The sequence below is a fragment of the Dermochelys coriacea genome, chromosome 7 (genome assembly GCF_009764565.3).
Source record: "Dermochelys coriacea isolate rDerCor1 chromosome 7, rDerCor1.pri.v4, whole genome shotgun sequence".
Classification (NCBI taxonomy): domain Eukaryota; kingdom Metazoa; phylum Chordata; order Testudines; family Dermochelyidae; genus Dermochelys; species Dermochelys coriacea.
Genome location: NC_050074.1, coordinates 101,538,698 through 101,565,677, shown reverse-complemented (window position 1 = coordinate 101,565,677; position 26,980 = coordinate 101,538,698). Strand labels below are relative to the sequence as shown.

General features: G+C 42.3%; 1 protein-coding gene across 10 annotated transcripts in view; it reads left to right on the top strand.

Moving 5' to 3' along the window:
* The window catches only part of MGMT (O-6-methylguanine-DNA methyltransferase), a 300,045-nt gene that overhangs the window by 49,251 nt on the left and 223,814 nt on the right, over nt 1–26,980 (top strand). For all 10 annotated transcript variants that reach the window (XM_043518944.1, XM_038409830.2, XM_038409828.1 and 7 more), the window contains one exon: nt 23,526–23,665. In XM_043518944.1, coding sequence (XP_043374879.1) covers nt 23,526–23,665 — 140 coding nt within the window. The remainder of the gene's footprint in view (nt 1–23,525; nt 23,666–26,980) is intronic.

The window sequence follows — 26,980 nt, the reverse complement described above, 5'->3', positions numbered from 1 at the left end:
TTCTCCACCCTGACGTGCAGTCACTGCACCTGATGGCGTGGAGGCTCTGTGGCTAAATGCCCTGGAGAGCCAGTGCTCCCTTCCTGTGCAGCAGATTCTGCTTAGCAGTAGAAAGCCCTCTACCAGGGTGGCTTATGTGGCCAAGTGGAAAAGGTTCTCGTGTTGGTGTGAACTCGAACAGGTGCGGCCGGGCCAGGCCCCGGTGCAGGCCATTCTGGAGTACCTCCTGCACCTCAAGCAGCAAGGGCGAGCCCCGTCCTCACTCAGAGTGCACCTGGCAGCCATCTCTGCCTTCCATCCGGGGTTCTCGGGGGGCTCGGTGTTAAGTCCCTCCATGGAACCTTAACCTGGTCCTTTCTAAACTCATGGGACCCCCTTTTGAGCCCCTCACTACCTGTTCTGTCCTCCACCTTTCCTGGAAGGTGGAGTTTCTGGTTGCCATTACCTGGGCCAGAAGGGTGTCCGAACTGAGGGACCTCGCCTCTGAGCTACCATACACAGTATTTCACAAGGACAAGGTGCAGCTCCAGCTGCTCTCCAAGTTCCTCCCTAAGGTGGTGTCCCAATTCCATCTGGGCCAGGACATTTGTCTGCCGGAGTTCTTTCCATAACCCTATTCAGACCCGAGTCATCGGAGCTTGCACACCTTGGATGTGCGTTGAGCGCTGGCGTTCTATTTAGAGCGCACCAAGCCCTTCCGCATAGCTGTTTGTGGCTGTGGCCGAGAGGTTAAAAGGCCTTCCAGTGTCGGCGCAGCGGATTTCGTCTTGGATTACAAGCTGCATCTGGGCATGCTATGAGCTCATAGGTGTTCCGATCCCAGCGGTCACGGCCCACTCGACCAGGGTGCAGGCGACTTCCACGGCATTCCTGGCACAAGTCCCGTTCCAGGAGATCTGCAGAGCAGCCACCTGTCCTCGGTGCACACCTTCACGACCCACTATGCAGTCAACCAGCAGGCCAGAGAGGACGCGGCAGTTGGCAGAGCGGTCCTCCGAGCAGTTGTTCTGTGACTCCTACCCTCCTCCAGAGGTAAGCTTGTAATTCACCTAATGTGGAATGGACGTGAACAAGCACTCGAAGAAGAAAAACGGTTATTTACTTTCTCGTAACTGTTGTTCTTCGAGATGTGTTGTTCACGTCCATTCCACCACCCACCCTCCTACCCCTCTGTCGGAGTCGCTGGCAAGAAGGAACTGGAGGAGGTCGGGCTGGCAGGGGTATATATGCGGGGCACAGCAGCGCCACTCGGTGTGCGCACGCGGCGTGCGCACACCTAATGTGGAATGGACGTGAACAACACATCTCAAAGAACAACAGTTACGAGAAAGTAAGTAACGTTTTTTTGTCTGCAGACTTTGCCACCTCAATGTTTTACCTCCCTTTTCTGGATCATTTATGAATGTGTTGAACGATCCTAACACAGATCCTTGGGGGTCCCTCTATTTACCTCTCTCCACTGTGAAAACTGACCATGTATTCCTATCCTTTGTTTCCTGTCTTTTAAACAGTTACTAATCCATGAGAGCGGCTTCCCTCTTATCCCATGACTGCTTAAGAGTCTTTGATGAGGGACCTTGTCAAAGGCTTTCTGAAAGTCCAGGTACAATATATAGACTAGTTCACTCATGTCTGCTTTGTTGTTGACGCCCTCAAAGAATTCTAATAGATTGATGAGGCATGATTTCCCTTTATAAAAGCTGTGTTGACTCTTCCCCAACATATCATGTTTATCTATATGTTAGTTAAATCTGTTCTTTATTATACTTTCAACCAGTTTGCCTGGTATTGAAGTTAGGCTTACCAGCCATAGTTGCCAGGATCGCCTCTGGAATCTTTTTTAAAAATTGGGTTACAATTTGAATGACAAATTGACAAAGCATACAATCTGAATGACAAAATGGTGGATGAGATAAGAGACGGAAGAGTTGGGGGGGTAAGGGAGATAGGGTAACAAAAATAATAGGATATGCACAATTCTTAACCAGTCGGGTTCTAATCACAATTCACTGCATGCCTGGCCATTATCAAGTTGCTGTTTACTGTAGGCATTACTTTAGGCATTTGGGGAGGAGGGATAGCTCAGTGGTTTGAGCATTGGCCTGCTAAACCTAAGGTTGTGAGTTCAATCCTTGAGGGGGCCACTTAGGAATCTGGGGCAAAAATTGGGGATTGGTCCTGCTTTGAGCAGATGATCTCCTGAGGTCCCATTCCAACCCTGATATTCTATGAGTCTGTGATTAGAGAAGAGGTGAATTTTCAGGAGGAACTTAGAAGGAGTGGCTAATGCCTTGGTTTTTTTCAGAAAACCCAGGCTAAAGTTTTATTTTTGTGTGAGTTATCAATAAAGTCAAATCACAGGAAGGGAGTACGTTTTTGGGCTAAATATATTTGTATGTAGATTTTGTTCATAGGAAGGTAGAAACTCCACTTGTTTATGCTGAGATACTAAATTTATTGTTTTATTTGTGGATTATAATGTTCTGCAGCCATGTCTTTTAACATAGGTAGTGAGGGGGTGGGAGCAGATGCAGAAGAAATGTAAGAATGTGTAGCATGTTGCTTAGTAAAAGTACTTTTAGGTGTTATGTTACTGAAATATTTCAAATAGAGTTATCATACTTACCTCAATTTATGTGAGCAAAGGGGATAAAACCAGAAAGAACTGGATTGGTGGTTGTGGCTCAGAGGTGGTTTTATTGTTGTGTAATATTATAATAGTGCCTAGAAACTACAACAGGTTGGTGTCCTATTGTCCCATTATGACCGTGCCTATTGTTCTAGGCACCGTGCAATCATAAAAAATTTCCCGAAGAGGGTACAGTCTAAAAGGTAGCACTGACTCTACAAAATCTTCCTCTATTGTCACTCAAGCATCAGAAGATTCCTTCCCAGGCATACAGTGCAGTTAGGGCTGAATGGGTTTGAAGAAGGTTAAGTGGATTTGGAGGGTAGTACATTCTGCATGTCATTCTTTTCTACTCTGTCTGATGTTCCAATAGGAAACTTCACAAGAGCTAATGCTGGAACAAAGGGGAGGTATGACATAGACGTGGGCCAAGGGAGCCAAAGGCAGTATCGTTCCTGAAAGAGCTGTATTGCCCAGGGAAGGGAATAGGGAGAGGAGACAGCTACGTGGATTCATTGGCGCTGTGTGCAACTGTCGTTGGAAAGTCATGGAAATAGAGTAGCCTAGTTTCCTAGTGAAAACTCAGGGTCCGTAGGGTTTTCAGATTGACCCTTGTACACATGGTCAGGACTCCAGGCTTCCTAAGAAAAGAGTGTAGAGAAATTCTGAGGGGTAAACCTAGCATTCTTTTTCACTTTTCACAGATTTAGTAAAAGTAATTCAGGGTTATAATATTTAGATCCCAGGAAATTTCATGAAATTCACTGTTGAATTTTTGGCAAATGCATAGCTCTGGGGAGAGATTTGGGGAAGCATGAAAGCACTGGACCACATATTTTGAACCCTGTTGATCCCAGGGATTTTTCTGCCCACTTATTTTTACTTTTTGCTCCTTCCCATGCTTCACGCAGTTCGTCACTGAACTGAAATTGAATTTCATTTTCTGAAGGAACAGTCAATTATAACATGTATAATTTTGAAATATTTACTGTAACATTGAGGATTATAAATGCTAAATTAAATACGGCCAGTATTTAATCAAGTTGAAAGTACATTTTAGTACTGGAAATCTTGGCTACAGTTAGGTTGTTAGACTGAATTATTGTGGAAAGAGTAAAAGGTGGAGATTTTTGTGTGTAAGTTATCAAGCCAATACTACTGTTTCAGTTTGACACCTAATTTAGCACATAAAACTTGTTGTGTTGATGCCTTAGCGTGTGAACTCTGGTTAGTAATTTCAATACCACATCTACATTTTTAGTGATAATATCTCTGAGTTGGTATGTAATTTAGAGAACTTTGGCCTTTCGAAGGAGCATGATGCCACTGGGGCACATGCTTTTTCAAAGTCACAGTAGCATGCCTGGAAAATGAGGCTCTTCGGTATAGAACATGAAGTCATAAATCATCCTAATATTCTCACCGATAAATCTTCCACAATGAAAACCTTTTGATACTCATTCGTTATTAGTGACAAAGAGGACTTAATTCTGTTGGCTAACAATGGTATTCCAATTTTATATGTCGCATTTAACAGTCTAATGAGATATGAATATACACATACTGTGCTTACATTTTTATTTGGGTAGCTGGACTCTAAAGTCTTGCTGTACAGGATTTCTTTGCTAAGGAACCATTTTTTTCTAGCTAATAAAGTTTAAAATTATGAGAGATTTTGACACAGCAGATTTGTCAGTATTATAGTGGAGAGTGAAGGTGGAGTTCATACGTTACCTAATCAAAATTCCTCAAATGATTCATTTACATCAATCTAAGCCAGAATAAAGACAGAAGACAGTTTATTTAGATTTATTAGGTTTGCTCTTTTAAGGGGCTTTTCATTGGTTCTCATTACAGATTTAACATAGGCACTGTGAAAAAGTGTAGTGTTAGGCAAATTTTATTTGTAGCGGAGAGAAATGAGTAAATTTCAGTAGCCAAATACCTTCCGTAGTCAGAAATCTTAATCTCAAATATTAGGATTTTTTTAAATTGAGTGTTTAGGTAACCTTAAAGTAATAGTTTGACACACACAATTTTGTTTTTCATATTTATTGCTAGTAGTGGAAATTTTTTAAAGTATTACTGAGGATTATATGAAGTTCTGATTTGAAAAATTACTTTTTTGTAGCACAGCAGTACTTGCCACAATATAGTATGTTACTTGTGTTATTGGAATTGAAGTAGTTGAATGTTGTTCAGGTAGAAATGAATGGACACCTAAATCACTGGACAAAGAGGATGGGGTCCGATTTAGCACCTACACAATTACCGTAATCTCCTTTTTTGTGCCAGCAACAAATAGTGTAGGGGTTGGGCAAGCCTCTGGATGTGGCTAGTTTTGTGTACAAGGTGTTCCTTATGAAATACTACTCAGTTAGTATTGCCAGCACCATCAGCTTGATTTACATTCTAGACAGGACTCAAACTATTGCTCATCTCCAAATACAGTTCTTGCTTTTATTAACACAATTATCCCTGTTCTCAAGTTCTCTCTGTTGGATCTTCTCTTCTATCAGGAAGGGGAGGGGGAAGCAACTGTTCATGAAAAATGCTCTGTGGGAATACGTATGTAGGCACTCAGAGTTTAGATACAGCTCTAAATCCTGCTTAGATGTTTTGTAATTTATAGTATTTTGTTGTTTTTGTTGTAAGAGTGTTCCAGCTGAGTGCTATAGAGCAGGCTTCCTCAAACTTTAGCACGTGACTCCACTGGTGAGGCCTGGAAAGTGCCTTTGTGGTGCCTGAAACTCTTTTGTGTCTGTCCTTTTTTAATTACAGATTTCAAATTAAGATGTATGGGATTTTCTGTGAGATCCTGTTGTTTGTTTCAGTTCCAGTGTAAGTTTTTCTTACGCGTCCATCAAAAAAGCAGGAATTAAGCAAGGCTTTTCCTGCAGTGACTTCTTCTAATTGCTCATCTGTTCTCAGTGCCCCCTCTTTTGGTGTCCAGCCAGTGGAGCAGGTGGTGGAGTGGGAAAAAGAGAAAGGGAGAGATTCACATGGTATCAGTCTGGCACTGTATAGATACACATTTCAAATCACTTTTTTTTTTCTGGAGCCTAACTTCTCCCAAAATTTGAATGTATGTTGGTCAGGTGGTCATTGTTCAGATTCACTGAATAGAGAGAGGAATGAATATAGGGAGAAACTGTTCTAATTACATGAGTCTTCCTGAAAGAGAGTACTGAAATTCCACTGAATCTTAACAAACACACTAATGTGTTCTAAGAGAAGTGTCTGGGAAACTATTATGAAGTCTTCACAGATTTACATCTGTGGCTTGGGTTAATGAGTAATGGCTTGGGTTAATGAGTTCCTGTTGCAAACTATACTTTGCCTTGTATACAAATGGGGAAAAGCTTTTGATAGCAAATATGTTTTTCCCTACAAAAGTTAATCACCAGTTTATCTTGTCATTTTGGTCTAGCCATAACATTATTCATAATCCTCTTAAGTTGTAGTCTAAAAAAAAAACCAAACAAAAAGACAGACAGACAGACAGTAGGGGTGGCCAGCCTGAACCTGAGAAGGAGCCATAGTTTACCAATGTACATTGCCAAAGAGCCACAGTAATATGTCAGCAGCCCCCAATCAGCTTCCTCCCCCAGCACTTCCAGCTCCTCCTGCCCACTGGCAGATCCCCAATCAATGCCTCCCGATCAGCTGTTTCGTGGCATGCAGGAGGCTGTGAAGGGGAGGAGTCAGGGCATAGCAGGCTCAGGTGAGGGGGCAGGAAGGGATGGAATAGGGGCAGGGCCTGTGGAAGAACCACTGGTTGAGCAGTGAGTACCCGCTGGCACACCAGAAAGTTGGCATCTGTGACTCCAGCCCTGGAGTCGGTGCCGATACTATGAGCCGCATATTAACTTCTGAAGAGCCGTATGTGGCTCCGGAGCCACAGGTTAGCCACCCCTGACATACAGAAATTAAGAAAAATAATAGAAAATACTTTAATTTCATAGTATACAAATAAATATTCAGTTAAGTTGTTTTACATAATATGCACCTGAATATTGCTATTCCACCAAATAGGAATGAAGAATCATACATGGTTTATATCCCAATATTCCTTTTTCAAAATAATTTTGTTTTGAGAAACTCTCCATGTGAATAATTTCAAGCCTATCCTCTATTTGTAGGAAAAGATGACCTATGGGGAAAAAAAGTCAAATGAACAGCAAAACTTCCTAGTAATATCAGGAAACATTCAGTGAGTTATAAACATGCTAATTGGATTACAATCAAACTAAATAAAAGGAGAAACAACCTGGAGCACAAATGTTAAACAGAGTGCAGTTCACAGATTATCAAAGAGATCTCTTTCAGTTTGAAGGAAACAAGTTAATAGAAAAGCAAGTAAATTCATAAACAGAAGTCTAACATCCACAGCATAAATCCCCTAACGTTGCAGGTCAGCTCCTGATTCAGTCCTCAGATTCCAGATTAATCATTTGCTTTTATTCTCCTTGGGTCATTTTTGTTACTCAGAGGATGTTTTATCTCAAAACAGATTTTACCTTGATGAAAATTTATAGTTGGGTAAACTGAATATGAAAAACTCCACCTCTCCAAATGAATGCTTATTTAGCATTCACTAGCAAACATGGCCCTGGCTCTCAATAAATAACATCTATCAATGCAATCTAGTGCAATACAAATTGGCTCTTTCACCACAATTAATTATAAGGTTGTAATAAAGCATTTGGATTCTTCAGGAAAATCCAGATGTATTTTTTTTACTTGAATTCTTTTTTAATATTTTGGCCTCCTTTACATTTCTACAGAGTCTTTCATTAATCTTTTAGGAGGAGATTTTCAAAGGCACAGAGAACAGGTAAGTGCCTAACTTGGGAGTTAAGCACCTTTACTCAGCAGTAAAAATTCAACAGCTAGTGAAGTCTTGCTAATGTTGCTAACAGTTCTGTTCTCTGCTGTGTCACCTGTGTATTTTAGAGTGTGTAGTCTGACTGACAGCTTGCTTGTTTTTATGCTTCCTGATGGGTTATACAGCATGATATAGTAGCGTTCTATTTGGAGATGAGGATGGAAGGAAAACTGACTAATCAAATTAGAAGGAAGCTATTTTTGCTTCATTTTTGTTTGTCTTCTGTAACAAAATATGTATTAAGCATCTCTATATAGAATACCACTCACAAATAATAATAATTAGAACTATTTCACTTTTCATATCTTTTCAAAACAATTCTCAAGCATTTAAACTTGGCAAACTGTATCCAGGAATCTGTTCACTTACCAGCACATGACAATAGACCATATTTTAGGACTGGACAGGGAGCATATCCCACTGAAACTGCAGGAGGAATTTTAAATAGACAGAAGGTAATGACTGAAAGTGAATTGCTAATAAAATCTCTAAAACCAGGTGGTTCTGGCTTCCCTTTTCTATGTAAAGAACTGCACCTTCAGCAACACTTTCCTCTAATGCTACACTTGGGCACTGGTTCAGTATTGACTTAGAGAGAGGCGTGCTACATATTTAATCATTTAGTGTAATAGTGCATTGTACTGCTTTAGTGTACAGCTTGCTGTAGCAGTTAGACTTTGTGATGCACGTACTTAACCAGCCCAGTCATATTTATGAGTTCTGACTGGATTGTAGCAATAGGTAATATAGAAAGTATGTTTTTTCTTTAAGTGCTCGTGCTCACATTATGACATTTTCTTCTTTCCACTTAATTAGAGATAGCTAAAATGTGACTTAAATTTAATTGGAAAAATGCAGCTCATGAAACTGATTTTTGTGTAATGGAATTTGAGCAGGTCTGTGGCCCATTCCAGCAAGTTGCAAATTTACTAAATGATAGCTGAATTAACCTAACTTTAGTGGACTACAGAGAGTGAGTTTCTATGTTAGCATGACAGATTTTAAGCTGATGCTTGCCAAGACATAACTGATTAAAAATTGACATTTTGTGCTTAACACTATACTGCCACCATCCTTACTTCCTTGTGACAAACTGTCACTCTGCAGTACTGTATGTCTAGCTGGTAGTTGAAAAATTAACCTGTTTTATGTTGTGGATAGTATACTGTTGACAGTGTTTAGAAATAAGTCGTGTATGTGGTAGCTGCATGGTAGGTAATAAGTGTCATTGCAGGAATATCATAAAATGCCAAACAAGCCCAAAATGACCAGAACATGCACTTTTTTCACATATTCTTTTCATACTGGAAGTGGCTAATCTCATTATGTAATCTTACATAATGCAACTCCCATCTCTCTCCCCTGGCTTACTCCCTCTTTCCCCCACAAAAGAAAAAGATGTAGTTCTTTTTTCTTTCTGTAGTTTGCCATCTGGAATTTTCATTTGTGGCTAGGTAGTTAAACATTATTTTAACTCAGATGAAGGCTCGCAACTCATTCATCTTTTTTGTATAATTTGTACTAAAATGGACCTCTATTGCAGATTCCTGATGTTTAATGAATAATTTGGGCAAAATACAGACCCTCTAAGTAGATTCAGTTCTGATTTTTACCCTGTGTAATTAACAAATAAGAAATCCAGCCATCTATTGTGCCTTAAAATAACCCTGTTAAAATTCATTACTGTGTTTTTAAATGATTACAACTTAAAACAGACCTACAACAATGAAAAAACCCATTAAATGAAAATCTGATCCTGGTAGCCAGTGTCTGCTAGGGACCAATGCAGGTGTACCTGTTAATATATTCAGGAAAGGTTTCGATTTTTAGATAGGGACTCTTCTCGCAGACTCTTTTACATTTCTGACAACTTGCTTTCCATTTTTAGCTAGCTCTCAATGTATTCCTGGGCAGTTTTCAGCATTCAAAAATGCTTGATGCATTTTTTTGGGGTGGAGCAAGATTTGAACAGAGAGTCGGCAATCCCTTAAGGCATTGGAGTAAAGGTCCACATTGTGCCTTTCACGTGGCTGTAGAGGGGACTTTCGGAGTAGGGTTGTTTTTCCAGTAGCCTTTCCCAGTCAGGATGTGGGCTGGGGAGGGTTTAGTGGCTGTAGGCAGATTATATTTCAGTCTTAACTCCTATAACTCTTTGTCTGGCTGTGCCAAAAGGACAGGAGACATTTGATTTGGTTTTAACCAGACTGCAACTTTATTATTAGATGTCTGGGACTATCTCGCAGATAAAAGCGTACAGTGCAGTAATCCCATGTTCATTCCATAATTATCCTGGGGCTTCCACCAGCTCCCCACTTTTTCCATCCAGGTCCCCCCAGCCAATCCATTGCTGGGACCTTACCATTCACCAGCCCTCATAAGAGGGTTAAGATGGGGTATAAGAAAGAGGGGTTGGCTCCCTGCTGTACCAGTCATAGGAGTCCCCATTCCCATCTTGTTTCTTTAACAAACACCTCCTTTTTACGTCCTTTTCCAAGCCATTTATCAAGTCACAGTATACCTTCCCTACGGAGTACCTGCACTGAACATCCATAAGGAGGTGCCGGAAATTAGCTTGGCTGCTTCCTCCCAAACCTGGTTGGATTCCCAGATATCTCCTCACTGTTCTCTTTTATATTGGCCAAAACAAATCTGTACCAAAGCCTTACAGGGGAACCTCATCCTCCCTGAATAAATTTGGTGACCAAGGATATAAGGCTTTTATGTTCCCAAGGAATCTGGCCACCTCCCTGTTCGCTTCCACCTCCATGTTTGCTGCTGCCTTGCCTTGTCCACCCAGAAGGTGCCCCACAGCTCCCCGCCAGACCTTGCATTAAGGCATGTCCGACCAGACAATTTTATTTTCTTCTGAAAAAATAGAAGGTTCAGTTTCAAGTCTCTCTTTGCTCTGTGCATTAATTCAACCCCTTTACACATTCCAAAATAGTGTTTTCCAAGGTGTGTGCCACCATTATATTGCTGACCACTGCAGGCCCCTGCAGTGCACAGCAGTAGCATCAGCTGGTCAAATAACATGCTCCTCCTTCCATGCCAACTCATGCTTACCCTATCGCTGGATCCCGGGTGGCCAACCCTCAAGGCAACGAGGATGCATGCCTGTCCATATAAAAAAACAATCCTGTGCCCACAGATCCACACCACTGTCTCCATGGCTGGTCTTCCAACATCTGGAATGAAATCGCAACATATTTATGTTGACTCACAACCCGAGGTCGCACACACGTTTTGTATGCTTCCAAATGCCAATGCCTGGTTGCCCAAATTGCCCCGCCCCCTTTCCCAGCTATATTGCTGCTGTTATGACCTTGATTCTGAATAAGTGTGCACCAAATTCTGCACTATGGGGCAGAAGCAAGCTCACTACCTTTCTGGAGGATAACAGATTCATCCCAGCCTCCTTGATCAGTCATTGACCATTGCAAGTTTAATATCCCTACTTGTCCCTGCCAATGTACATCATGCAGTTCCAAGTCCCCTCCCGCAGAGCCCCTACAAAACTCAGGAACTATCTAGCTGATCCAGAAAGCACCAAAATTGCTATCAAGAATGCTGCTCTGAACAAGACTGTGTAGATCCCTAAGAATGTAATCTGTAATGGACCAACATGACTCCTCCATGGGGCCATTGGATTGTGACAACCTGCCAGAAACCTTTGAGTTAAAACCACTGTGTGGATATGGATACCCATTTATCCCACTGATGAAAGTAACAGCTGGGAGGTGATTCAAGACTGTTGAGGATGCCAGTTGGCAAGTTGCCAGCAACACCATGTACCGCAGCACCCTCTCCTCCATAATGAGCCATTTGGTGACTGGCCTTCCCACCCCTGTAATTGCATGAATATTAGAACTTGTCTCGTAGCTCTGCCACATGAGCAGAACCAGCTGCTCTCCATGCTACACTGATAACCATTCTACCCCAAGGTTCAATAGCACTCAGGTTCTTGGCGGGCTCCTGGTGCCAGCTCCCTGCCTCACCCTGCTCCATGTAAAAGGGGGCTTCACCACACAAGCTGACCCTTTTAAGCCCTTCCAGCCAGGGCATGAGTCAGCATCGCCACTCTGGGCTCTTGTCCCCTTTTGCAGCAGTTTTGCTTTCTTCCCTCCCCAGCGATAAAGCACCGTTCCCTCCATTTGGCCAGCGAGACACATTCCCCCTGCTCAAAAGTGTGTTGCAATCATTTGCCTCCTACTCTGCAGATCTTGCTGCTACGCAGCCTGTGGACTCAGACTGTGAACTGAGGACAATATGTAGTTTAAAGTACAACTCAGACTATCACCATTGCATTAAAATGTGACCAAACAGAACAGTTATTAGATTTAAATTTTAGTATAGGACTTGCATTTTAATTTGTGGAGTCAATACATGTGCTAAATACAAGTCTTTTGGGTAAAATTTTTAAAAAGTATGAAGTGCCATTTTCAAAAGTGTCTAAACTCTGTTAAAAACAACATGGAGTCCCGTGGCACCTTAAAGACTCACAGATTTATTTGGGCATAAGCTTTTGTGGGTAAAAACCCACTTCTTCAGATGCATGGAGTGAAAATCACAGATATAGGCATAAATATATATTGGCACATGAAGAGAAGGGAGTTACCTTACAAGTGGAGAACCAATGCTGTAGGGCAATTCAGTCAGAGTGGATGTGGTCCACTCCCAATAATTGATGAGGAGGTGTCAGTACCAAGAGAGGAAAAATTTCCTTTTGTAGTGAGTCCCTATTCAAGCCCAAATTGATGGTGTTAAATTCGCGAACTTAATTACATTTGCAATGTGGAGAGCCAGATCCTCAAGCCTGGTGTTTCCTTTTGTGCTGCCCTAAGGGATTGTGCTGTCCATTTGGGCATTTCCTGATCAGAGGTGAAGAACAGAGATAATCCTTGATAAAGATAAAGATGATACAGCCAGCTCCATAGCAGCTGTCTCACTATATAGGCTGTGTTTGGGGGTGGGAGAGCACATGTCTGGAAATGCTTTGTGTCAGCAACCTCTACCAGTGAAATGCCCCCCTTTTCTCTTTCCTCCCCTCTCTCCCCATGAGCTCTTACAAAGATGCTTAACTTGGAGTAGCCTTAGGGTTGCTCCAAATTGTACTTTGGCTGGACCAAGCAGTCCCAGGGATCAGAGGCAGAAATGTGGGGAATATCACTGCTCAGCTGTACCTGAAGATCTGGCACAAATCCTGTTTCTGAACACCAAGAGCAAAATTAATATTTAAAAATGGTGATTTCTGGTATGAGACTGACACTTTTCTAACTAAAGCAACAGTGAGCTCATTTTGTTTGTGTTTTTGCCCAAGTTTGATATTAGGCTAATGTGGATGCCTTTTTTCATTCAGAAATACATTATTTCTAAGTGTTAAGCACCTGAAATTAGAGTGTATAATGGAAATGCTATCAACCATATAGTGATTTACAGGTTAACACCATGATAGCATCCTCTGATGTTAGCGCTATGATTCTGATAAAACTGTCGGCATGACCTTGAGTTATTTACTTTGTAATTTATCAGATAACAGTACGTGTCTTGTCAGACACTTATTAAAATTCAGTGAAATCTTTGTTTTAGATTCATAACATGTAGCTTTAATTTTTTTAGTCAAACTTTGTTACACTGTTTTCAACTTTACAAACTCATTGATGAAGTAACAGGACAAGGCACGGACATTTTTAGCTCTCTGTAAGCCAATAGCAAGAAGCAGTATGAAATACCAGTGGGCAGACACAAATATCTAACTAGGAGCAAGAAAAGGGGAAGGGGGAGGCTAAATAATGTGCTAACTGATCTTGAATGTTTTGGTTTCAGTCATCAACAGGAGAAGCAAGTACTAGAAGAAGGGTGGGGGGGGAATGAAAAAATAGAGTCCAACAAGAATTGTCAACTTCTTAATCTAACCACATGGAGGTGGAAATCAGAATATTCTGATGCTGTAACAATGCAAACTCTTAGAATTTCTGGTCTTGCTGTTGGCACTGGGAAATACCAACCTCCACCACTAAGGAGTTAATTCAGGACATTATTATTTAAATGCCTATTCATGTTAAAAGGGAGGAGGATACAAAAATTATTTCATTTTTCAATTGATCTCTAAATAGCCATGAAAATCAATTTCTTTTCAGCATTCAATTAAAATCATCCATTTCCCTAGCTTAGGGTAAACTCATTCTAGATTAGGCTTGTATGATCTTGCAGAAAAGTATTGCTTGATCAGGATGAGCCTTTCTGCGAGGCAGGGGATCAGTATGTGAATACAGTTGCCATCATACACTGGACATACTGCATTGGCCTCATAATTGTCAGAAAGCATGAAGCCAAGAGAAAAGCCCTTAAGGGTATGCCACACGTTTATTTAATCATTTAAGTGTTCAAAATATTGGCTGTTGAGTAATCACTATGAAATCCAGTTATATGAACTGTAGATTGATTCCAAACTAGAGTTCTTACCACTATAGCAGAAGCCAGTATTTAGAGAATTTATTCCTCTGATTTATTTTCTTTACACATTCGTCATTTAATTAGTCATTGCTCTCTAGCTATATAACTACAGATACAGGTATACCGAGGTCTGCATTTTATTAAGTAATAGTGCAGACTTTTGGTGAGGGTGTGTTTATATTTTTATTTGTTTAGCCAAGAAATAGAATGATATCTAATATCACCTCTGTTGTGTGGACTGTCTTTATAAATTTGTTGATGGATTAACAAGATTAGGAAAAATAACAAAAGACCAGGGATCACTTGCAGAAGAGTATGTTAGGAGATTTGGAAATAATTGAAAGTAAAAATGTAAAACACCTTTTAGTAAATCTAATCATCCTGCTGTCTGCATAGGACTCCTTCCAATGTCATCTAGCACACATTAGATGCTGTAAAAATAATAAATAATTGTTTTGTATTTTCCAGTTTTAAATGACTCAAACAATGGGGCTTTCACCATTTCTCTTGGAAGACTGTTCCATAGTCTAGTAAACTTGACTTTTAGGATATTTTTCCTAGCAATTAGTCTAAATTTTTAATTTCCTTACCTGTTTGTTGTCACCTTGTTAGATTTTTCACAACCATAAATAATGTATCTGTGTACTTCAACTATGTGTAGAGAGCAATGTCCTCTTCCCTCTCCTTAGTTGTTGTTCTAGATATCTCCATTTTCATAATCTTTCCTTCAGAAGTCAGTTTCTCCTGCTTTCTTGCTTGTTTTTTCAATTTTAGTGTTGGGTAAGGTTCGTGTTCTTCAAGTGCTTGCTCATGTCGATTCCATTCTAGGTGTTTGCACACCCACATGTACAGTTGTCGGAGATTTTTGCCTTAGTGCTGTCTGTAGGGCCAGCTGTGGATCCCCTTTGAGTCTCACACTCATGAGTCGGTATATTAGGCATTGCTGACGCTAGGCCCTCTCAGTTCCTTCTTACCACTCATGACGGTTATTGGAGCGCCGTCTCTTGCAATCTGCAAGAGCGTTAGTGGTTTTTCATAGACTTTTGTTCTACCTAATCTGTACATAGTTAATAGTAGTTGGTTAGTCTTTATAGTGTTAAGTTAGAGTACTTAGAGACCTGGCTGGGACTTTGTCCCTGAGAGGGGTATGCCCTGCTCTCCCAGTTTCAAGTCATGTCCATCATGCAGCAGGCCAATGAGTAGCCCCCATGACAGCTGTCTGAAGTGTTTGGGGGAAGCCCATAGAAAGGACAGGTGTCGTATTTGTAAAAGCTTTCATCCTCACACACAAAAAGAGCTGGATATCTGCTTGAGGACCCATCTCATGGAGGCTGTGCTTTGCCCCGGGTCAGAACGGAACCCATGTCCTGCAGGGGAACCCATGCCGAATACTTCAGCTTCAGTGTGAAGCGCACCACTGGCCAACCGGGCTCTGCCTGGTACCATTACCCCTTACCAGTGCTGAAGAAGTGCCAGAAGAAGAGGAGCCCCTCAGCACCGAAGGACGAAGCCCTCTATGGAGAAAGAAATGGTTCAAGACTATTTAGAAAAGCTGGATGAGCACAAGTCCATGAGGCAGGATGCAGTGCATCCAAAGGTGCTAAAGGAGTTGGTGAAAGTGATTGCAGAGCCATTGGCCATTATCTTTGAAAACTCATGGTGATCGAGGGAGGTCCCGGATGATTGGAAAAAGGCTAATGTAGAGCCCATCTTTAAAAAAGGGAAGGAGGAGGATCCGGGGAACTACGGGCCAGTCAGCCTCACCTCAGTCCCTGGAAAAATCATGGAGCAAGTCCTCAAGGAATCAATTCCGAATCACTTAGAGGAGAGGATTCACCAAGGGCAAGTCATGCCTGACTAACCTAATTGCCTTCTATGACAAGATAACTGGCTCTGTGGATGAGGGGAAAGCAGACGTGTTGTTCCTTGACTTCAGCAAAGCTTTTGATACGGTCTCCCACAGTATTCTTGCCAGCAAGTTAAAGAAGTATGGGCTGGATGAATGGACTATAAGGTGGATAGAAAGCTGGCTAGATCTTTGGGCTCAACAGGTAGTGATCAATGGCTCCATGATATCCATTGGCAGCCAATATCAAGCGGAGTGCCCCAAGAGTCGGTCTTGGGGCTAGTTTTGTTCAATATGTTCATCGGCGATCCGGAGGATGGCGTGGATTGCACCCTCAGCAAGTTTGCAGATGACACTAAACTGGGAGGCGTGGTAGATATGCTGGAAGGTAGGGATAGGATACAGAGGTCCCTAGACCTCAAATTAGAGGATTGGTCCAAAAGAAATCCGATGAGGTTCAACAAGGACAAGTGCAAAGTCCTGCATTTAGGACGGAAGAATCCCATGCACCACTACAGACTAGGGACTGAATGGCTAGGCAGCAGTTCTGCAGAAAAGGACCTACGGGTTACAGTGGATGAGAAGCTGGATATGTGTCAGTGTGCCCTTGTTGCCAATAAGGCTAATGACATTTTGGGCTGTATAAGTAGGAGCATTGCCAACAGATCCAGGGACATGATCATTCCTCTGTATTTGGCATTTGTGAGGCCTCATCTGGAGTACTGTGTCCAGTTTTGGGCCCCACACTACAAGAAGTGTAGTGGAAAAATTGGAAAGAATCCAGCAGAGGGCAACAAAAATGATTAGGGGGGCTGGAGTACATGACTTATGAGGAGAGGCTGAGGGAACTGGGATTATTTATTCTGCAGAAGAGAAGAATGAGGGGGGATTTGATGGCTGCTTTCAACTACCTGAAAGGGGGCTCTAAAGAGGATGGATCTAGATTGTTCTCAGTGGTAGCAGATGACGGAATGAGGAGTAATGGTCTCAAGTTGCAGTGGGGGAGTTTTAGGTTGAATATTAGGAAAAACTTTTGCACTAGGAGGGTGGTGAAACACTGGAATAAGTTACCTAGGAAGGTGGTGGAATCTCCTTTCTTTGAGGTTTTTAAGGTCAGGCTTGGCAAAGCCCTGGCTGGGATGATTTAGTTGGGGATTGGTCCTGCTTTGAGCAGGGGGCTGGACTAGATGACTTCTTGAGATCCCTTCCAACCCTGATAATCTATGAAGGGGCTTGTGGTCAAAGGACATTTGTCAGGCCATGCACCTACTGTGGGGCTTCATCCCAACCCAGCCGGGGATCCACCCCCGATCCCAGGAAGTGGCAAGGGTCCCCGGCCTCTCCCAGGGCCGTCAGTGCCTGAAGCGGTACCGGCAGCTAAAGAGAAAAGTCGACCAGCTCTGCAGGCGCCACACCAGGTGGCTGACTTAATTACGGCCCTGGCACCGAAGGGGCAAGCCTATTGGAGTGCAGCCTCACGGAATGGCTGAGCAACCGAGGTCACTGGACTGCAGGTGCACATCTCCGTCTCCATGATCTTGGACCCCGGCACTGTATCCTAGCTCTCAAGCTAGAAGACCCAGGTCCCTGACAAGCTCCCCGCCTACTAGGCACAGGACTCCAGAGCTGAGATGCCATTCCCCGTACCGGCAAACTTCCAGCCACAGGTCGCCTAGACCCCAGTCACCCTCCTCCAGGCGGTCTCCTAGACGTCGGTCACCATCCTGGAGGGGCCGCTCAGGATCATGGTGCCGGTTCCAGTCACCCTGGTACCATTCCTCTGGCAGGCGTTGCTACTCGCCTTCACCACGCCGGGTGCCCACCAGATTCAGCATATAAAACCAGGCCTTGACAGCTCCACCATGGTTGCTGGAGGGACAGTGGTCTGGGTTAGACCAGGAGTTTAGCCCTTTGCCCCAAAAGGGAACTCTCCACCTATGCGGGAAACCAGTGGAGCACTGGTCACAGTGCCATTACAGCAGGGACCATGGCCCACCCAGTGGCTGTACTGGAACCATTTAGGGGTGCTGGAGATGCCGGATACATATTCCCAGCCCTCCCTGGCCACCTCAGAGAAGCCAGCCATGGCACCAACGGCGCTGCAGTCAGAGCAAGGTACCGAGCCAGATGTGGGAACAGTGCACCAGACCCCAGACCAGACACTGAGGGAGCCCTCCCCTGACAAGGAGGGGAGCCTGCTCTTCCTCAAGCAGTACAGTCCTCCTCGTTGTCCCTGGATGAGGCAGTGGCTGGGCTGTCCCACTCCAACAGTCTCCTGGACAACTCTAAGGAGCACCAGGCCCTCCTCAAAAGGGTGGCTGCGAACCTAAGCCTGCAAATTGAGGTGGTCGCAGAGGAGGCTGATTACCTCTTCAATGTGATTTCGGCTACCACCCCGCTCAGGTCGCATTGCCTGCCCATCCAGGGGTACTTACGATTGCCAAATTGTTGTGGCAAACCCCCTCCTCTATTCCGCTAACCTCCTAAGAAGGTGAAAAGAAATATTCTGTCTTGCAAAGGGATTTGAGTATATGTATACACATCTCCGTCTGGCATCACTGGTCATGTCTGCAGTGAATGAAAGGGACAAACAGCCAAATTAGCAGCACACCGAAGAACAAAGATGCCAAATGACTAGATTTGTTTGGCAGAAAAATTTCTACAATTCAAGCTCTCTAATCACCAGATATAATTTCCAACTGTGGGACTCCCTGAATAAGTTTAAAGAAGCCCTTCCACAGGATCGTGCCCAGGAGTTTGCTGCTCTGTTGGATGAAGGCACATCTGTCACCAGGGGAGTACTTCAAATTGCCTGGGATGCTACTAACTTGGCCAGGATGGTCACATCTGCGGTTGCCATGAGACGCAGCTCTTGGCTGCAGTGCTCTGGGTTGTCCCTAGAGATGCAGGCCATGATCCAGGACCTCAGTTTCGAGGGTATGGGGCTCTTCTCCGAGCTGACGGACTCAAGGCTCTATGGCCTTAAAGACTTCCAAGCCACTCTCCGCTTCCTGGGCCTTCACACCCCACAACAGTCCAAGAAGCCTTTCCGTCCTCCTCCTGCTCCCCCTCTGCAATCTAGGTCCTCGAGAACTCCCAGAGCAGGTTCCTACAGGAGGAAGGACAAAAACAAAGGACATAAGCGGCGATATCCTTCGTCTTCCCGCCCGGCTGCACAGCCTGACCCTCTCAAAAGCCAGAGTGTTCAAAAACAGCTGTTGTGAGGGTGCGCTTGAGGACAACACCCCAGTCAATCTATTGGATCCCATCCCTCTCTTTCTTCAACCACCTCTGCCCTTTCCAGTCGGCCATGTTCCGTATCACCTCAGACCATTGGGTGCTCGGGCTATATCCTACAGTTTATTGCTGACCACCCCTCCCATCCCCCTTCCCTGTCTCTCTTCAGGGACCCTTCTCATGTGCAGCTCCTTGTTCAGGAGGTTGACAACTTCCTGTGCTTGGGGGCAGTGGAGGAGGTCCATCGGAACATGGAAGGAAGAGGGTCCCGTTACTTCCTAATTCCAAAGGCAAAAGGGGGCCTCAGAGCCATTCTGATGTCGGGAGTCCAAATTTACCGGTACCTTGACAACTGGTTGATAAAGGGCCAGTGCCGCGATCAGGTGCAGAGGCATCTTGATCTGGTCTGTTCCACCTGTCACAACCTTGGGCTGATGATAAACGAGAAAAAGTCAACCTTGACCCCAGTACAATGCATAGAATTCATCAGAGTTGTTCTCAACTCCACTCAGGTCAGAGCCTTCCTCCCTAAGCTATGGTGGACCTCATCTCGTGCATGCAAGCCCAGCCTCTCACTACCGCCCACACATGCCTGAGATTGTTGGGTCACATGGTGACATCTGGAGGTGATCAGTTCCATCTTCCTCAAGTGGGGAACTCCCCAGTGGACCTGTTCATGTCCAGGCAGAACAGGAAATGCCACATCTTTTGCTCAATGAGGGGCATAGACATGGGATCCCTGTCAGTTATTTTTCTACTCCCATGGTCGGAGGCTCTGGTGTACGCCTTTCCTCCGGCGCTGTTGCTCCCCAGGGTCCTCATGACAATCAATCAGCACAATGCAAAGGCGATCCTCATATCACCGGCTTAGTTGCACCAGCACTGGTACAGCAAGCTGCTGGACCTTTCGGAGGCGACTCCATTCCAGCTGCTGCTCAGGCCAGACTTGCTGTCCTAAAACTATGTCAGCCTTCTGCATCCAAGCCTGGTGGCACTGCACCTGACAGCTTGGCTGCTATGTGGTTGAATGAGTGGGAGCAGCAGTGCTCCGTCGATGCCTAACAGGTCCTGTTGGGATGTAGAAAGCCCTCTACCAGAGCAACCTACCTGGTCAAGTGGAAGCAGTTCACCTGTTGGATCTTGGATAAAGGCATCTGGTCCAAGCGAGCCTCATTGCAGATGATTTAAGACTACCTTCTGCGTCTCAAGCTCCAGGGCTTGTCCCTTTCATTGATCAAGGTCCACTTGGTGGCAGTCTCAGCCTTCCATCCGCCACTCGAGGGCAGGCTGGTTTTCGCCCAGGATGTGATGGCCAGTTTCCTCAAGGACCTTGAGAGCCTCTATCCACATGTCAAGGGCCCTGTTCCTCCGTGGGACTGGAACCCGATTCTGTTGCAGCTCACGGGTCCTACTTTCTAGCCTTTGGCTTCCTGTTCTCTCCTTCTCCTGTCCTGGAAGGTTGCATTCCTGGTTGTGGTGACTTCAGCCCCTAGAGTCTCTGAGATTTGTGCGCTCACCTCAGAAACACCTTATACGGTTTTCTACTTGGACAAAATCCATCTGAGACTGCACCCGACTCTCCTGCCCAAGATGAAAAAGAGTATTTGTGGCACCTTGGAGACTAACAAATTTATTTGAGCATAAGCTTTTGTGAGCTACAGCTCACTTCAGTAAGAAATGTCCTGACTGGAATTAAACTGGTCTTGCCAAAGCCACAGGAGGAGGAGGAGGGGCGTAGACTGCATGCCTTGGATGTTAGGAAGGCTGTAGCCTTCTACATCAACAGGACCAAGTCATTCCGTAAGTCGACACAATTGTTCATCACGGTGGCTGACAGGAAGAAAGGGCACCCTGTATCCACTCGAGAATTTCTTCTTGGATCGCTTCTGCTATGATCAAGCGAGAGTGCAGCTCCTGGCAATTGTCACCACCCACTCGACCAGGGTGCAGGCCTCTTCAGCAGCTTTCCTAGCCCAGTTGCCTATACAGAATATCTGAGGGCGGCCACCTGGTCATCTGTCCATCCGTTCATGTCCCACTATGCACTTACCCCGCAGGCTGTGGACGACACTCGCTTTTGTAGGGCACTACTGCAAGCCACGAGCCCCATCACAAGAGACTGCTTGTGAGTCACCTGGAATGGAATCGACACGAGCAAGCACTCGAAGAAGAAAAAGCGGTTACTTACCTTTCGTAACTATTCTTCGTGTTGCTCATGTCCATTCCATTACCCATCCTCCTGGAGTTGCCAATAAGAAGGAACTGAGAGGGCATAGGGTCAGTGGCGCTTAATATACCAACGTATGAGCGTGGCACTCAAGGGGGCGCCCACAGCCAACCCTACAGATATCGCTAAGGCAAAAGTCTCTGACAACTGTGAACATGGGCGTGCGAACACCTAGAATGGAATGGGCATGAGCAACACATCTCTAAAAACAACTTTTTTCAGATTTTCAAAATTTCTTGGTACTAAGATGCCTCAAACTGAATATTGTGGGGCAGATTTTCTCTGCATCATGATTCTGCTTGGCACATATGAGAAGGGAAAGTGGCAGGGAATTCTGGCTCCCTAATTCTTGGTACAGGTCCTGGTCCTGACGTGACTTGGGGACGCTGAAAGGCATCTCTAACTTCCATCACTGACTTAAAGGTCCTTATTGGATCCTGTGCCTGTGGAGTATAGATATGGCAGAGTAGAGCTTCATTGCGCTATACTCCCTGTGTTGCTGGGGGAAATGTGACAGGCACAAGTTCCATTGTTGTCAAATCTCATGATAAAGAGTTAGGGCTTTAAGAAAACCACTATATGAGTTCTGTGATTACAGAATGAATCTCAGCTTTCATTAAAAAATAAAAGGGAGTTATAGCTCTCATAGTTGCACAGCAAAGCTTGGACATATGAAAATCAGATGTTCAAAGGCCACAAGTCAAATAAAGAACCTTAATGTATTTTAATCAGAATTTTTAAGGCAGCTTTTGATTTTCAGAAATATGAATGGAGTTTATATGTATCCATACCTTTTGTGTGTGCCGGACAAAATAATGTGTGTGTGTGTGTGTGTGGTTGTCTGTATTTATACAAGCATATTCATATATATGTTTATACTTGGGAATAAATTGCAGTATCCACTATTACTTTAGTCCTTCTTGGCATCACTTTTTTCCAGGTATCTGCATCGTTGTGAATCTTGCACTTTCCTCTCATTGCTGGTTTAAGTGTTTTGAACAAAGGCACAATAAAGCCCAATGCTCATCACTCTGACCAGTCTTGTCTCATTATTTCCTCATGTTTCTCCTGTCTGTTGTATTTACCTGTTTTTTGTTATCAATCTTATTCTTATCTTATTCTTGCTACACTTAGGTTGTAAGCTGTTTGGGGTGGAGATCATCTTTTTGTTCTATGTATGTACAGTGTCTACCACAGTAGGGCCCTATAACTTGGACTCTTGGGTGCCCCCACATGGCAGAATAATGAATAATAATAATAATAATAATTAATAATACGCAACACTATAGTACTTGTATCTAATGAGTTAAACACTAAAATGTAAATAGTACACTCTAAATACCTATTGATTAAAAATATTTTTGTAACCAAATAAAGATATGTGTTAGAGGGAATGTATACCCGAGTCCATTTATCCACTGATGCTTTAAAAACTCCCACAGCCCAATCTGGATCTATACTGGTTACGTGATATGTATGTACCTCGTGATCCTTGTAACTGATACTTGCAATCCCCCATAACTCAAGCCCGACCCAAGATGTACAGTACCTTCCCTCTTAACTTGTGTACATTTGATTTTAAACATTATCTTTAATAAAATTTTTACATCTGTTGTTGGTCCTGAAGAAAACTGAAAAATGTTTGGCACATATTTGGAAGTACACTCTATTGGTAGCCATAAAAAGTTGACTGTTAATGATAGGAATGAAAAATGTGTATCTTTTACTAAGCAGTGATTGATTTTTCCAGCACAGCCATTCCATATGAGCTTCTGCAGTTGTTGTTCACATAATATTGCCACTGTAAACCAGTGAATATGCTTTATTGTCATAATAATCTCTTTCAAATCAATGTAAAAAAACTTTCTTTAGTGTTCACTAACAAATCAACCATAAAACTGCTATTCCACGTGATTTTTTTTTTGTAGAGGTCAGTGCTGAGTTATTTAACATTTTTTATTATTTTTAATGTAGATGCTATTTAATGTTGACTTCTCATAACAGACTGAATTATCACTACTCAGCTGTAGGATGCATGACAAAAATACAGCATAGACTTTGAGTAAATTTTAAGTAGTGTGTATTCTTGTTTTTCCTTATTAGGATTTTTCTCTATTTAAGCCCTCAAAGAAATTATTTTTGCAAAACTGTACAAAATATGCTTAAAGTTACAGATTGTTGAGATGCAGGCTCCTTGGGGAAAATATACACATATTTTACAATTTTATTATTCTCTTGTAAACAGGTTGCTTTAAAAGATGGAAAAACTCAGTGTAAGAAGATGCAAGTAATGCTGAACAGCCCTGTGGGAAGAATTGAAATATCTGGATGTGGAACAGGTGTACATGAAATACAATTTAAGGAAAATGTTCTGTCACAAAACAGGTAAGTTTTGTGTTCTGTTTATTTTGTGCATAAGTACATGATGCTGAATACAGAATTCTTAGATTCAAACCACTGCTAAAAAGTGACTCTGCATAATTATTTATATTAGCTGTATATTTGGAAACATAATATTTTCTATTTTAAAATCAAAATCCTCATTGAGTTACACCAAGGGAGTGGCAGCTCCAAGAAATTGATTTACTACCCCATCCATGTTTATCTCTGAATGTCTGTTCTACTTTTAATGCTGTTTCAAGCAAATTCTAAATTTTGAGCATTTGTTTAAATTATGTGGGCAGTTTCTTCTCAGCCTTTATTACTATCTTTGGAGAAACAGTGAAACTTAAAAATTGAAAGGGCTTGTTTCTGGGGTTGCAATCCCTCCAGGATTGGCCTGGAGTCTCCAGGAATTAAAGATTAATCTTTAATTAAAGATTATGTCATGCGAAGAAACCTCCAGGAATATGTCCAACCAAAATTGGCATCCCTACTTGTTTCATAGAAGTAATACATAAAAATGTTGGAGAGAGACAGACACAGAGAGGGACCTCTTCATAAAATACTGGCCTGTATCCAGGAGGTGGTGATGTCTAGGCTCACCCCTTTTATAGCTGTTAGTATTTCTGCAGTCCACAGTCCTTATTACTGAATGAGGTATTATACCCTTATCTGGAAATAAAACCAGGCCTCTAATATGACATGCCTAAGTCTTACCCCCTTAGCCGTGCTGCCTCACAAAACAAATGTGCAAAATATGCGTGGCTATGCCCCTGCTATATTTACAGATTATACCACTGTCCCATCTTGGACCATGCTATCTCAGAGCTAGGAATAGGACTCAGGAATCCCAACGTCCAGCATTTTATTGCTCACTCACAAATAGTTGTGTAACCCAATGGCAAAGTGTATGTTGGGTCTTGTTCAAGGAGCTGGTACATACAAAAGATAACAGCTTACTACTACTACCAGTTACTCTTTTAGCTCAAATGGTAGAATTAGTATGTGACTCCAAGTCCTCGGTTCAAACTTTGTTGACCATCCATGTGCGGGAAAAATAGTATGTGGTCATATAGCAAAGGATTATATCGTATCATAATGCATATGCACAAAGAATTAGATTTGCAGAGGCAGTTTTAATTCTGGTATATTATGACTTTTGAGTGCTTGACGTGTTTTACGTGTTTGTAATAACTTTGATTGGGGTCCAGATCAGGTTTCCTATGGCTATTGGAGTCACTTCTTGGATAAATCCAACAAGGTACTAGAGAAGGTGTGTCAATACCCTTTGTCTTGCAGGGTGGGATTATTATTGCCGAGTAGTTCAGTCAGTTAATAAAGTTTCAGCCTTTACTTTCATCCACATGTGTGTGGTGTCTGTTTTCCTGAAGTGACTGGGTTTGGTTCCCTTTTTTCTCTTCCTAACTTCATTGTTTTATTTTTCTCTGTATTTCTTTCAATTTTAAAATGCTCCTTCGATTTGTGTATTTCCCCCCATTTTTGTTTTTGCTATTTTTATTATCCTTGTACATTTTTATATTTGTGTAATATTAGTATATAAATCATGTGTAAATGCACAATATATATACTAGTTTGAAATTGAAAACCAGAATACATTTTTGTTTGTCTCTAACCCAAACAACCCCCCAAAACATGTTTATCAATGTCATTTCACACTTGGCAAAAATAACATCTTCTCTGACCTGGCATTCTAAGCATTCCAGTTTTCTTGTGCATCTTTTTAATATTAAATTTATACTGAAGGCAAAGCAGACTGTAGACTATCAACTAGGCTATAAGATGCAACTTCAAAATAAGGCATCAAGACTATGAACCCAACATGTTATAGGGTGTCTATTTTTTTAAATGTTTCCACTTTATATGGTGACTAACTTCTCCTGTATTTCCCTTTGTTCAGTCAGTACATTGTCTCCTACTAGTTGGGGAAGAATGGTCTTGTGACTGGAAAAAACAGGGCTGGGAGTCAGAATATCTGGGTTCTCTTCCCAGCTCTCTGATTTCCTTTGTGATGTTGGACAAATCCCTTCATCTCTATGATTTAAATTTCTCACCTATAAAATAGGGATTAAAAAAGCTTCCCTACCTCATAAGTGTTGTGAGTCTTCAGTAATTAGTACTTTTATAAAGCACTTTGAGATTTTGATATTGAAAGAACTATATAAATTGTTTTTGAACAGACTGTTTAGCTCACGTACTAGTGGCTCTGGTGAGCAAGAAATGGCAAGCAGAATTTCTTTCTTATAGTTACTTCCTCTGAAGAACCTCTTACTTTAAACAAAAAAAAAAGTGGGGAGGCAGAGGAGGAGGAGGGACTCAAATATATTTTCCTGATGGTAAAGTTCTAAAAATTTTAAAGCTGTCCTTAAATGCTTTTGCTGAAATGTAACATTTAATCTCCTCCACTCATTGATAGCGAATAGTTGTAAAAGTCTCTGGTCTCATTATTTTTGACAGAACAAAATAAAAACAAAACAACAGTGCCCAGTGTTTCTCTTAACTGGCTAATAAACACAATGGCAAGAGCATTAGATGAAAAAAACACATAAGAAACATAAAAATTGATTTTAATGGACCCCTGTCAGAGAGAATCGTAATGAACACAAGTGTGGTAATAAATATTGGTATTCTACTCCACAGTCATTGAGATTTTTCATGTAGAGTTGCTTGTTACAATCAATATAGATTTTAGCTTTTTTACAAGAAAAATAAGTAAACCTTTGAAATATATATAAATACTTTGGTTTGACAGACTGCAAGTCCTATCTGGTAGTTTAGAAAATCTGTTAAGAATACCTATGCAATGGCACAATATGTATGTGGGGATCTTGCTCTGTTTTACAGCTTGTAAAATGCTATGCAATTAATCACCTGGGATTACAACCTATTCTGTGATGGCTCATAGTAAAATTTAAGGACAAAAACTAAAAGGCAGATTAAAAGAAGAAACAACAAAGTAAAGATTAGTTCTCAATAAGTTTTTGCTAGAAGTCTGTCTAAGTGAAACAGAGCTAAATATTTTTTTTTAAATACTGTGAGTGTTGTGGATTTAATTTACAAGGATCAGAGGTCATTGTACACACTGTAATAAACAGTTTTTATTGTGGGGGAAGAGTCATTTTTATTTGAGTTTCTGTCTTCAAGTGCTTATCAATTTTCAAAAATATTATGTTTGGCTGAAATTATTCTTGTTTTCCTGAATGGTGACTTTAAAATATATTCAAACATGAAAATATTGGTTATTAGAGTTAGTGTATCTAATATATTACTAAACAGTTTGTCTTTTTTATTCTTCAAACT